Source organism: Arachis ipaensis, chromosome B09, assembly GCF_000816755.2.
Source record: "Arachis ipaensis cultivar K30076 chromosome B09, Araip1.1, whole genome shotgun sequence".
In the NCBI taxonomy this organism is placed as follows: Eukaryota; Viridiplantae; Streptophyta; class Magnoliopsida; order Fabales; family Fabaceae; genus Arachis; species Arachis ipaensis.
Genome location: NC_029793.2, coordinates 120,799,998 through 120,814,530, shown reverse-complemented (window position 1 = coordinate 120,814,530; position 14,533 = coordinate 120,799,998). Strand labels below are relative to the sequence as shown.

The window sequence follows — 14,533 nt, the reverse complement described above, 5'->3', positions numbered from 1 at the left end:
TTTTTGTTTTCTCTTTCCATTATGAATTCTCATTTTGGCTATGAGTGTGATTACAACTATGTTGTAGGTGATGGGAGCTACAATGAAGATGTGTGTCAAGGATGGGATAACCAAAGGTGGGAGGAGCCATATGCTTATGATCAATCCTCTTGGCAACAACCTCCACCAATGCACTATGAAGAAGAGCCATTCTTTGATGCATATCAATCAAGTGGCTATGGTGGATCTCCTTGTGATTTTCAAGAACCACCACCATATGCCTATGAGCCATATCCTCAACATGAACCTCAACCATACTCACAAGCCTCCTTCCACCAAACACCTCCATATGACCCTAATCTATATCCACCATACCAACCTCCTTTTGAACCATATGAGCCATACATGGAACCACAATTCCAAGATTACTACTCCCAAGAACCACTTCAATACACACCACCACCTCACCAAGAAGAACCACCTTCCTATAATGAACCCTTTCTCCAAGACAATGAACCTTCTTATCCACTCCAACCTCTAATGGATGGAACCCTTGGTGTTCTTCTTCAAGGACATGAGGAGATGACAAGGGATGTGCAACAATTCATGACCGCCTTGGATGCGGTGGTAAACCGGTTAGCATGAAGGAGAGATTGGAAACTCCGGTGGAAAAGGAGGAATGCTACTTTGTGTTAGAACAATTGGAGGAGCCTATGATTATTAAAGAAAAGGAAGAAGTGGTTGAAGACTTAGGAGATGCGGAACCTCCATGGGAAGCTAAAATCAAAGAAAATCCCTCCAAGAAGAGTAAATTTGATGTTGAGGAGGAATGTGCACAACCTCCGAGGCATATTCTATATGAAGACTTGGAGAGAATGAAGCAAGAATTGAGTTCCCTTGGCGATGAAGATCGTGCACCCAATCTTCTTGGTGAAGAATCCTTTGAATTTGAAGAACCTTCTCCCAATGAATTTAAAAGTGATGTGGAGGTAGATTTCTCTCAACCTCCCATTTATGACTTGAGTGATGTTGAAGAGTTAGATGAAATTGATGAACAAAGGATTGGAAGTGAGGAAGCCTATGAAGAGGTGGAGATTAACAAGGAAGAACACAAGGGAGTAAAGCTTGCTAGCACGTTGGAGATACCTCTCCCCAAGCCACCACCATCCATTCTTTCATTCAAGTGGGTAAATTCCTTATACTCAAGCTTTATTATTCCCCTTGAATATGGTTTGCTTGAGACGGATGGTCAACTTAGACATATTTGTGGCTTTAAAAGCAAAAAGGGAATGGCTAGTGGTTGGAAACATTATTCTAGGATTTTTGTTGCATTTTCTTATTTTTGCATATATATACACAATAAGCTTAGTCAAAATAATGAAATTTTCCAAGGATTTCTATCTATAGGGCACCAATTGATTTGAGTGGAAAACTTTTCATAGAACTTGCTTGAATTATATACATTATGGATCATGTTTTGAGCTAAGAACACAAGCTTGTGAGACTTGAGCCTAACGGTGTGGTTACATCTTATAACCACTTATTTTTCTTCTTGTGTGCATTATTCTCTTCCTATGATTGTAATCTTTGATTTGTTTGATTCTTCATGTCCATTATTTTGTGTATTCATGCATTTATGTGATTGAGGCCATCATTTTATTAGCTCACTTACCCAAATAGCCTTACCTTTTATCTTCCTTTGTTAGCCAATTTTGAGCCTACGATTAACCCACTTATTCTTATTTTAGCACATTACAAGCCTAAGGCGGAAAACCAATGAAAAGTCCTTAGTTTGGATCTTTGATTAGCTTAGGCTAGTGTGTGTGTGTCATTTAAGTGTGGGAAATCTTGGGACATTGGGAGAATAAAAGGGTAGTTTTGTAATTTTTGTTGTAAATATTGGGAATTGGGTACATGCTCATGTATTGATTAAATGTATAGACCTTATGCATTGATGTTCTTGTATATAGAAAGAAAAAAATGAGAAAAACAAAAGAAAAAGAAAAAAAAATAATATGGAAAAGAAAAAAAAAATAGAAAAAAAAAAGAAGAAAAAAATAATAAAAAGGGGACAAAATGCCCCAAGGCAAGGTCCAATAAAATCAATGCATAAGTGTTGTGAAATGAAAAAGAAAATGCATGAGTATGTGAAAAGGTGAAAAATGGGTAGTTAGATTAGAACTTATTTGTATAGGTCATTAATTAGGTTGGGTGGGAAAGTCTATGCTAATCAAAGACTCAAATTCTAGCCCACTTGACCATAAATGATCCTACCTTGACCCTAACCCCATTACAACCTAAATGAAAGACCTCATGATGAATGTATGCATGCATTGAATAGGTGTTGATTGTTAGAAGAAAATCAAATTTTGGAAAACATGATTAGGAAAGAAAAAAAGAATAAAAATAATAAAAAGGGGACAAAATGCCCCAAAGTGAAGCTCAATAAGATCAATGCATAAGTGTTGTGAAATGAAAAGAAAATGCATGAGTATGTGAAAAAGTGAAGAATGGGTAGCTAGATTAGAACTTAATTGTATAGGATGTCATGGGTTAGGTGGGAAGTTTAAGCTTATCAAAGATTCAAATTTCAAGCTCACTTGACCAAATATGCATCCTACCTTGACCCTAGCCCCATTACAACCAATAAAAAGACCTCATGATACTTGTATGCATGCATGAAATAAATGTTGATTGTTAGAAGAAAAACAAATCTTGGAAAGCATGAAATAGAGGAGAAATGAGTGAATCAACCCTAAACACTTGAGCGAATAGAGTGCAAACACATCCGGTGAGGGTTTGATGCTCAATTACATGTTTTCACCTATGATCATAATTTTCATGCAAGTTTGTAAAAATATTTAATAACTCAATTCAATTGTGGATTAGACTTGCTAGTCCTTATCCCTTGTGCATATATGTTTCTTGGGAATTGATTTATTTTGACCAAGCACTTGCATTCATTTAGATAGTGAGCGCTAAGGCCTCCCAGGCAGTGCCATTCTTCAATTTGAGCTCTAGCTCAAGCCCCACTTTCATGGCCAAATTACTCGTATCATTTATCATGCTTGTTTTGTGTTTTTTACTTCCTTTTCCACCAATTTCTACAAATTAAATCAAAATCAAAGAGATAAAAGTAATATATGACTTAAGCACAAAGACACTCAAATCTCCAAGTGTTACTCTAACTGATGTTGTGAGTGTTACACAGGAAACAAATTGGCAAACCCCGTTTATACATTATCTGCAAACAGGGAACATACCAGACAATATTAAAAATGCAAAACGGTTTCGTCGACAAGCTTCCTTTTTCACTTTAATAAATGGCTCCCTATATCGCCGAGGATACTCCCAACCACTCCTGAAATTCCTCAACAGAAGTGAGGCAGAAATAGCATTAGCCGAAGCTCATGAAGGAATCTGCGGAACCCACACGAGGGCTCGAAGTTTGGCTTCCAAAATCCTCCGAGCAGGTCTGTTCTGGCCATCCATCAAAGAAGATACCAACAATAAAGTAAAGACATGCAACAATTGCCAAAAGCATGCGCCACTAATACATACCCCAGCTGAACAGTTACATTACTCGGACATTAGCTGGCCCTTCAACCACTGGGGGCTCGACATTCTCGGCCCATTCCCAGTGGCACCAGGTCAGGTAAAATTTCTTGTTGTTGCAATTGACTACTTCTCAAAATGGGTAGAAGCCCAACCTTTAGCTAAAATTACTTCACAACATATGACATCTTTCATTTGGAAGAACATTATTTGTCGTTTTGGTCTCCCTAGACATATCATTACTAATAATGGTCGCCAGTTTGTCGATTAGAAATTTAAATCTTTTTTGCAGAACCTCAAAATCAATCATCACTTCTCATCCGTTGAACATCCACAAACTAACGGCCTCGCTGAAGCAGCAAACAAGGTCATATTACACGCCTTAAAAAAGAAGTTAGACGACGCCAAAGGCCTTTGGGCCGAACTCATACCAGAAGTCCTTTGGGGGTATAACACTACACCTCAATCATCAACGAAAGAAACCCCATTCAGGCTCGTCTATGGATATAAAGCAATGATCCCTTTAGAAATTTCACAAGGCTCGGTCCGTACACAGATTTCCGACCACGAAAAAGCTCGGCGAGCCAAGTTAGACATCATCGAAGAAGTCATAGATATGACAAGCATCCGACTCCATGCGGCACAGCAAGCCATAGCTCGGCGACATAATAAGCTCGTCAGAAGCAAATCATTTTTCCCAAACAAAAGGTTTTGCTTGGAGAGGTTTTAATGAGGCTAGCCTACCGGCACCTTTGTAAATAAAGGTTCATCAATCAAACCAAATATTTTCCAGATATTCACTCCTATATTATTTGTCAATCATTAACCGAGTTAGCAATTCGAAAAAGCTTTTCAACTCAAAAGGAACAAGCATTTTCATCAAACAATACTTACAACTCGGCAAACCATTCCACATCTTACCAAGATGTCTCTATCAATAAATCTACTATTGTATTCCATGCATTAGACGAATACAACTTACAAAAGCACAAATTACCAAAACAAGGATTTTAACTTAATCCATCTCAAAATACAGCGCCATTTTTTGCCTAAAAAGCAAACAAGTCCATAACACAAATGTTTCAACATACAAATCCTAAACAAAATAGCAAGCTAAAAACGTCACAGAAACAACAGTTCATTTCAAATAAAACTAAGTATTCTTAGCTTCATCCTCCGCAACACCATCATCATCAACTAGTTTACCATCTCTGACAATCTTCCCAGGATCCATCTCAGAAAAATCAATTTCAGGAGCCATAAATTTTGCCTGAATTGAAGCCCTTTCAAATCCTTCAACAAACGAATCCAAGATTTCATTTTGTTTCTTTTGTTCCATGTCTTTCAACTGAGCAGTAACCTCAATTAACCGAGTCTCCGCACTAGCCAAGTCGGCTTCCTTTTTCTTTAAGTCCTCCACATCCTTAGCATAGCTGTCTTTTGTTTCTTTCAGTAGTTTCTCAACATCACCCAATTTAGTTTGCAACTGAACAACCGTACCTTTACTCTGGGCTAACTGCTCCTTCAAAGCCTCAACCTCCTCTCTCTGCATTGCTAACTTCTTATATTTCACCTCTTGACTACGACCTAAGCTCGCCATACGAAATCCAACTACCTATAGGTTAAAACAAAAACCTAATTCAAAATAAGAATCACATATAACTCTAAAATAACAATTCAAAACGAAAAATATTTACCTGCATATACTGCCCGACGGCTATTTCCCCAACCTCATTGGCCAATGAAACATCGGCCGATGATTGGCAAATATCATCGGCCACAGCCATATACGGAAAGTCACCTCCCCAGACCGATAACCCGTCGCTATGTTCAGAAACTTCATGAAGTTTCTTCTGGTTCATTAGAAATGCACGGATTTCTTCCAACGAAACATCATCCCCCCCTTTGACTAGATTCTTCGGATAGGTCAACAACTTCACCTTTTCTCTTCTTCACAAGAACTTTCCTCCGACCAGTTACAGGCTTACTGACCTCAGCAGCAATAGTAGTCTTCTCCTTATTGGATGAGGACACTTCTTTTTCCAGATTCTTATTCTTGAACCTGGACCTTAAGGAGGCAGCTGAGACACTAGGATATATACCCCCTGTATAAACATACAAAACGAAATCAGCAACACTTCAAGCAAAAATAAAGCAAACAAAATAACAAAACTCACCCAAATATTCTATAACCGAATCCCTATTTTCCTCCCACTTTAAAATTTCAAACATAGATATCAAATCCTTCCGATCAATTTGCTCCATGAGGAACTCAATAATGCACACATTCCTCGGAGTTATCACCTCAGGTCCGAGTATATTTTGAGGCTCTGAGCACCACCACAGTGGAAACCTCTCAGCTACAAACTCGTCCATATAAAAAGGAAATTGCTTCTCCACACTCCTCACTTTCAAATACATCTCTTTGAATTCTTTAAAGGAAGATTTATACAACTTGAAGATACCAAACCCAGGAGTACTATTTAGATTAACCCACCCCCCCTTTCCAAACCCCTTTTAGCCGGAAACAAGGAAAAAAACAAATCCACAGAAGGCCTTTCCTCAAGAATTTCCATTAGTATCTCAAAACACCTCAAGAATGCCCACTCATTAGGATGCAGCTGTGAAGCAGCACAATTTAGTTGCTTCAGAATTTGGCACTCAAAATCAGTAAAAAGCAACTTAACCCTCAGTTCTTCCAAAATGCAACTATGCATATAGAAGTACTCAAACCCCTGACCCAGGTGATAAACCCTATCTTCCATACTACACGGCAACAACTCCACTTGCACCCCAGAACTAACCCTCACAACCTTACCAGCATCAATCTCCTTAACAGCCGCTTCATCACAAAACAAAGATACCCGAGACTTAACATCTTTACTAACCCAATCATAAGACCAATCAATACTCTCCTTTTTCTCCTTCTCAAAACCCATAAGAGAACCCAGACAATGAAAATAACAAAAGAAGAAGGAAATGAGAAATCAGTAAAGGATACAAAGAACATGCATACCTCTTTTACTCATACTATTTCCAAAGAAGCAAGACCAAGGGTCAGGGGTAACCAAACTGAAACTTAACCCTCAAAACTCAATCACATCAAACGGTACAGTTTGTTTTGGAAACGTAAAAAGCCATTTAATAAACAGAACATCTTTCTCTCTCCTCACTAATGGCTTGACACGACTCCCCACTTTTCCCACTAACATTCTTTTTAATGAAGAACGTTGAACTGGGGGCTCCATAACTAATCAATCTAACCGAGTTATAACTCATCAAGAAGCTCAACCTCCTTCATTAAAAATTTTTCTCAGGCTAAACTTCGGGGCTGTGATATGGTCGTTACACCTACAAAGCTCGGCATCACACAACACACCTCGGCCATAACTCGGCAATATACATTACAAATACGGCCTTCATGAGTAATAACTCGGCAAAATCGACGTTATGGACCCAAACCGCCGAGTAAAAGGCGACATATTGACCAGATACGTTATCAATCCTCGCCAAGACAGACGTTGAGGAAAAAACGTTACTGATGGAGAACCGATCATATAAAAGCAAGGTAAAAGTATCTTTTTGATATACTTCTTCTGACTTGAATCTCATACTGACTTAAGCATTGGAGTGCTTTTGCAGGTACACTCCCCCCTCTTTTCCTCTTCATTGTCCACGCTTCCCCAAGTTGAAAGGAAAAGCTCGGAACTGACGAGCTAGCAGTGCAGCCTTCCGAGGAGATAGCTCGGCAGACATTCCAAACGAGGAGCCGACCTATTCTATAGGCAAGAACACAAATATTAATGTTGTATTTGTTTACAGGGATTAGATATTGAAACAGAGACACAAAATCATGTTTGATAGGTGATACATGGACAGAGACATTGTGTTCAGATACACTGAATTAATATATTTTGTGTCATCCTGACAGGAAGGACACAGAGACACTAACAAGGGATACAACTTATTTTTTATTTTTTTTTGTATTATTCTTGTTAATTTTTTATAATTATATTTTTTTTACTATTATATATTTCTTTTCAAATTTTTTGGATGAAAAAATTGAGAATAAATTGAATTTTCATAATTTATTCTTGTTTATCATCAAACAAAATACAAAAACACAAAATATTGTGTCTCTGTCTTTTATGTCTAGTTTTCAGTGTCTTGTCTTAACCTGTTTTGATAAACAAATGCAGCCTAATTGATCATCCATTATTTTCGAAACTCCATTGTTTATATGACTATTTGCACTGAAAATATTGTACATGCAGAAGTTCGTGTACAATTACAAATATACTACTAAGTACGAATTTATCAAGGAACATACGATCATGATATTATGTAATTTTTTTAACAATAATATATTTTATTTCAGATTTTGGAAAATCGAACCATTTGTATTGATAGATTTTGTAAATTAGTATCTACTGTTAGGCCATTGTTTTGATATAAAGGAATTGATCTATGCTTTATCACATTCATTTTTGTGTTTTGTAACTCACTGATTTCAATTATTAGTTTTCGTTTTTAGTATTGATTTCATGGAGAGATGGTATGGAGTTGAAGTTGACGAGGTAGAGCTAATTTTAAAATTTTATTTTAAAATTAATAAAAAATTAAGGTTTAAATATTTTTGTTACACAAAATTTATTTTTTATGGGTATAACGTTAGTTTTTTATTTGATAAGTACTTTTGTCAATGTTTACAAATTTTATAGATACAAATAATTATTTTTTCTAATATTTTTATTCATCACAGAAAGCTTACATACCAAAAACTATGAAAAATGACCAAATAAAAATTACATCTTTATTTTTAGTAATATGAAGTGCAAAAAAGGAAAAAGCAAAATCATCAATCTACCCTTTGCCATTTGTCAAAAAAAAAAAAACTTGCAATATGGTATGCTATTATGTGTCATGGCTTGTTCTTAACATGCTGAGGGCCAACTTCTGTATGGATCTTTGAGTGTATTGGTGTTGCCAGGCCGTGAGAAAACCATCTACATGCATAGTACATAAATGAAAGCCAATTAAATTTAGTTGATGCAACTCTCACTCTATGAAACATATTCAAATTATGATTAATTTTATTCCTTAATCCTTATCCACGAACCCTATTTTTTGTTAATAAATAGTATTAAGGGTATAAATTTCAGCCATATAAATATCATTTTAATTAAAGAACACACAATCTATTATTTTTTTTTTTCTAGATTTAGGATCTAGGTCTAGATTCATTTTACATCATTCCACAAACCAAAGTTCCATAAGTGAATATTTCTCTTGGTGTGGGCTTATTGGGATAATTAAACAGCCCTAAGAGGCCAAAGTTTCAAGTTGAAAGATTAAAAATTTGGTCACAAGATATAAGATTTAATTTGGATATATAACGGGATATATTGCTTAACTATATGACTAATCATGCCTTGCGTTTAATAGATTTTTATTATTAGATTAAGTTTATCCTAATACATCATAATATTGTCTATAGTACCATAGTAACTTGGCTATGAAATATAATACGTACCTGGTAATCTCCAAGTATTCGTGACTTAAAACCTGCAGCACAATAATCAAAATAGTATTCCCATGTCCTAATAAACTTTTCATCGAACCCAAGAGCCAAAACTTCACTGACAGAACAAAGAAAATTTTTAAATAAATGTTAGTGTAAGAAGTAATAGAAGAAGAAGAAAAAAGAAATTAAAAATAATAAATTTCAACAACTAGTGCATGGTGAATATTAACTTCAATCTAATAAAGTATGTTCCAATCAAATTAATGACATGCCTCTGATTTTCCTTAAAGCTCTTTCTCCACCACCTTAATGTTTGATAGTAATGGATTCCAATATTCTCAACATGCTCCACACTATATTCAAGAAAGTTCATTTCATCATTAAGAAAAAAGAAGAATGAAGGGATGGTCATGGTCATTGAAATCAGAAATAAAATATAAATTATACCATAGTCTTGATGCAGCTGCCATGGCTGATGTTACCCTACTTAGGGAGGGTAGGCATCCCCCTTGAAAAATATATTCCTTTATAAACCCACCACTACGCCTGTGCTCATCATAAGACTCATCCGGACATGATATGAACTATGTTGTAAGATAACCATATTCAAAAGTTAGTACAAATTTAAATACCAAATTTTATAGCAGCTAGTAGTAAGTATTACTCCCTAGAACTTTATAATACCTGGAGAACTAGAAGGCCATCATCTGCTAATATTGATTCGCAACAACCGAAAAAATCTTCCATATATTCATGACCAACTGCTTCTATCATTCCACTAAAATACCATACTACATGTTATGCGATGTGTTGAAAAATATTGCTTTTCAATGTAAGTTTGCAAAGTTAAAATGAAAATATGCTCACGCAGATATAATCCTATCATATTTGAATGTCTTTGGTAGTTGACGATAATCACACAGTAGAAATTTGATATTATCCTGAAATCATGAATTCACAACACTTAGCATGAGTAGTATTCATGAAATGATCTCAATAGTAAAATGAAATACCTAAATATGGCTTGTATTTTCACCTTGTTATGTTATTTTATTTTATACTAAGAAATTAATTAATCACATTAGCTTTTCATATACCTGAAGTCCAGCATCTCTAACTCTTTTTTCTGCAAATTTCAGTTGCTCCTTAGACAAAGTGATGCCAGTACATTTGCATCCAGTTCGTTTGACAACTTCAATGGCAAAACTTCCCCATCCGCACCCGAGATCAAGAACTTCATGTGTGCTGTCTATCCTAGCCTTCATATATTTTAAAAAGTTGATGTTGTCAGGTCATTCACAATTTACCAACCACAATACATTGATAAAATTACATTCAAAGGTACTCACTTTCTCAATGAGAAGAGACATTTTTCTCAGTTGTGCATCTTTCAAGTCTTCATCTTCATTCTGTGTTAGAAATTCAAATAGACTAATAAGAGAAAATGTGAACATGGGCTATATCAGAAATTGAAGAAATATTCTTTACAAGAAAATTGGACTCAAGCATCAAAAAGTCATGGTCTTGCCTTGAACACTGCACATGTATATGTCATTGTTTCATCCATGAATAGTGCAAATAGTTCATTGCTCTAGAAATAAACCAACGAATAAGTATAAGACAAAGATATTTATGACCAGTAAAAAGTAGGCACTTGAGATATATTGTGAAAACAAAATAAAATAAATAAAAGGAAAATAGTTAATCATTCCACTAAAACATCTTTATTAAGTAATGATTGTAGCTGATATAAAGTACTTTTCTAACGTAAAAGTTGCAACTTATGCATGAAGTTCTTTTCAATTCTAGTTACAGAAAGTTGTAAGAAAGTTCTTTTATTGTGTATCTTGTGTAGAATAATCTCATTGAAACTTGTAACTTTGGTAGTTATTGATGTTATACCAGATCATAGTGTCTAGAGATATTGCGACGAGCTTGTGCAAGAGTATTTTTCCTAAAGTAATGCTTAAAGAAGAACTTTGCAGATGCTAAACCAGCTGTAAGGAAAATTGGTGTCCACCAACCCCTGAAGACATAAAAAATCAGGAAATATAAAGGTTGAAAAAGAATACAATTACAATTTCAGTACTTTCTATCAACTTACCTATTCTTTTTTAATTTTGAGTTTGAAGCATTTGATGAATCTGTATTTGATTTGATGAAAATCTGTAGCACAAGTACAAAAAAACATGGAAGTAAACACTAAAGTCTGATATGCATAATTATATGTTAATTAGATCCTAATGAATATGTATACCAGAAAAAGATTCAAAAGACCGTTATCTTTATCATCAAGGGAAAAGTCTCCATTAATATATGCATCTGCAAGACCTAAATCAGCTTCTGTCATAACCTGACAAAAACAACAAAAAACGTTAATTATCATTATCTTAGTTTCATTCCAAAAAGTAGAAATGAAAATCATTAACTTCATTTCATGCATAAATCTAAAGCACATACCTTCCAATAAAATTGAGGACTATGGATTCTCATAACACACTTCAAAGAGTGCTTCATATTGTTTCCTTCAAAGGTAAACATTGTTCCTCCCTCTTCCAATAAACTGTAAACTCCTCAAGACAAGATATAAAGTGAGTCAAGAACTAGAATACAATTGATGCTAAAATCTTCCAGATAACATGATTGTTTCAAGGGAATAACATTATTTTAAGAAACTGTTATTCCAATAGTATTATTGTGTATGAATATGATACTTCCAACTTGAAGTGTAAAAAGAGTATATTTATAAATGTCTACACACTTTGAAAAGTGAACTTACATTAAACATCCAGTAGTAATATAGGAATTTAGGAATCTCGTCACGAAATGACGTGCTCCGAGTTCCTTCCAAGAAGGTTCCATGTGTTTTGGATTGGTCCGAAGAGAACAACATCTTCCAAGAATGCCATATGCAGCAACCATACCAGCCTAAAATTTTGGAAATAAAATATTTTCACTAAATGAAATTGGCAATTTATATTGGATTTTATTGATGTAGAAAAGAGGCTCGATTGTCTCATCTACGAAAAAGCATTACTTTTCAACCAAAAAAATGTTTGTTTTCTTCTCATTTAAATCAAGTTTGCTTTTACTACCTTCAATCCATCTTCATGAAATCCACAACCTGAAAAGCACAAATATTTGCTTAATAATCACATGTGTATTTAATGTTAATCAAAATCTTTCAACATAATAATGTTTGTTTGTGAAAAAGAAAATATGATTAGATATGCCCAAGTTATTTCAGCTATCTAGAATTTCACTATAATATTTTTGTGTATGTTCTTTTTGTTTTGTTTAATAATTTAATTAATGTTCAACTATAATTTAACCAAGTCAAGAACAGACCCTGGTAGGCACCGCAGAACCAAATTCTTCTTTTTCCTTGAATACTTTCAAGTTCTTGTACAGCTTTGAATGCAGCAACTGATGGAATTGGATGTCCAGTTGACCACTTGAGCAAGGTATTTTTCGGGGTATGGTCTGGATTCAGAGTTACAAGAAAGGGTAATATTGTTTTATCAATATTCTGCAAATCAGAATATAAGATCAATCAAAAAGTTTTATTCATAGTTCACTTATTAAGTTTGAATCACTTGCCTTCTAGAATATTTTGCTTATGTACAAATGCCTGCACTATATAAGTTATTGCTAACCTGAAGAATGTTGAGCCAATATGTCAAACAAACTGTACTGTTCTGAAATCCAAGAAAATTCATTGCACTCCAAGCTTTTGGGTTTTTAGGCATTAAACTTTTGTCACGATGAAGAAAAATATCACTGCCAATAGAGATCAACAATACTTGTGAGCATCATGATATCCTTTGTTGAATTTGACTACTTTTAAATATAACTATTATAAGCTCCATTGTCATGTTCCCTTTGTGGAAGGTAGTAAATAGTTAGGATGAATTCTACCTATATACATAGTGAAAAGCACCAAGAATTCTTCGCTCATCATATGTCGCTTCATCTCCTAGTAATCTTAAAGTGTCTGGTGCATGTGTTGCAATTATACAGCTTTCGTATATTTCTCTGGAACCATCTTTGCATTGCACAACACACCCTGCAACAATATTTCTAGACTTGTTACTTAATCAGTGATTATCATTCAATGTTTGACAAAAAGATGTGCATGAATAAATATCAAAAGCTTAATAAGGGAATGGACAAATCAATCACCTTTTTCTGATGATGAAACCAATTCAACCTCACAATTAGCTATTACTTGAACACCTCTATCAAGAAGCTTTGTTTTGACCTGGTTATATAACAAATAATCAATTTCAAAATCTTGATTTATAGCCTAAACTAAAAAATATCTAGTATAAGTTACACTAAAAATTTTGCATAGCATTACAAATGACTACCTTCTTAATATAAGTGTGCGAGCGACCTTTAATAGTTAGCCACTGTGGTCTTCCAAAGAGCTATAGAGATAAAAAAAAGGATCAAGTGCATCAAAAAAGTCTTATTTTATTTAAAATTATTTCATTTATTATTGTATAAAATTTGAAATAGAAATTATCTCCTTACTAGCTGAAGATGTTGGAAATTGCGACAGAAGGAGAGAACTGACAAAGCAGGAAAGCTCATAACCCTTTCAAAAGAGCATGGCCATATAGAACCACAAATTGGAATCTACATGCATTGCATGTTATAATTAATAATCATAACTTACTAAAGGAATGATATTTATAGAAATCAAAATAATTTAATAAGATGGAAATGAACTCACAAGGTAGGCCTTCACAAATAATTCAGAATAACCCTTTGACTTTATGAAATTTTCCAAGGTCTCATTGCGGTCCATATCCAATTTGTTGTCAAGCATATCAAGATAGCTGCATTTATAATTGGAGAAAGACAGAACAAACTTAGCATTACTCTTTTGCATTATTAGTCCCTTGCTAAGTGTATGAAAACGATCCTTGTTATTTATATCCTCACATTAGTGAAAGAATGGACTTAAGCAAAGAAAAAGTTTAGATACAGATAAAGAATAACTTGCCTTATAACATCATCTTTGAATTTAATAATTTCTCTAACCATTTTCCAGAAGTAAGGGTTGATCACATTTTTCTTTTGCGCAAACAGGCTAGAGAAACCATCTCTGCTGCCCCATTCGTAGCCACAGCCACCATCAAGGCTCACAGCGAATGACATGTTTGATAATTCCATGTCAACTCCGAGATTCTCAAAGAATTCAATCATATTAGGATAAGTTACCTGTTCGATAACCCATGTTACATTATTTTCAACTTTCTATAATCTAATCTATATTAATTTCAAGTCACAGAAATGCCTTTAGCCACTAAAATTTCAACTACATATATTATTGTAACAAATTTATTTAAATCTTAAATTACTGTTGCTTCTACATAATCGAGGTTGATGAGTAAAGTCCAATAACATAATAGGGTGAAATTTAATTAATTATTTAGTGAGAGTAAATAAATTTTATTACTATATATT

The 14,533-nt window shown here is 34.5% G+C and overlaps 1 protein-coding gene across 1 annotated transcript in view; it reads right to left on the bottom strand.

The window, feature by feature from the left end:
* LOC107617707 overlaps nt 8,409-14,533 on the bottom strand; it is a 6,629-nt gene continuing 504 nt past the window's right edge. Inside the window, exons 2-24 of the mRNA XM_016319546.2 lie at nt 14,070-14,287; nt 13,797-13,902; nt 13,595-13,699; nt 13,429-13,488; nt 13,241-13,319; nt 12,977-13,124; nt 12,715-12,838; nt 12,407-12,587; nt 12,154-12,182; nt 11,838-11,986; nt 11,519-11,621; nt 11,316-11,411; nt 11,163-11,224; nt 10,961-11,084; nt 10,587-10,649; nt 10,408-10,467; nt 10,156-10,317; nt 9,926-9,999; nt 9,743-9,836; nt 9,506-9,642; nt 9,331-9,411; nt 9,068-9,173; nt 8,409-8,540 (exon numbers count right to left, since the gene is read on the bottom strand). Coding sequence (XP_016175032.1) covers nt 8,469-8,540; nt 9,068-9,173; nt 9,331-9,411; nt 9,506-9,642; nt 9,743-9,836; nt 9,926-9,999; nt 10,156-10,317; nt 10,408-10,467; nt 10,587-10,649; nt 10,961-11,084; nt 11,163-11,224; nt 11,316-11,411; nt 11,519-11,621; nt 11,838-11,986; nt 12,154-12,182; nt 12,407-12,587; nt 12,715-12,838; nt 12,977-13,124; nt 13,241-13,319; nt 13,429-13,488; nt 13,595-13,699; nt 13,797-13,902; nt 14,070-14,287 — 2,433 coding nt within the window. The 3' untranslated portion in view covers nt 8,409-8,468. The remainder of the gene's footprint in view (nt 8,541-9,067; nt 9,174-9,330; nt 9,412-9,505; nt 9,643-9,742; nt 9,837-9,925; nt 10,000-10,155; nt 10,318-10,407; nt 10,468-10,586; nt 10,650-10,960; nt 11,085-11,162; nt 11,225-11,315; nt 11,412-11,518; nt 11,622-11,837; nt 11,987-12,153; nt 12,183-12,406; nt 12,588-12,714; nt 12,839-12,976; nt 13,125-13,240; nt 13,320-13,428; nt 13,489-13,594; nt 13,700-13,796; nt 13,903-14,069; nt 14,288-14,533) is intronic.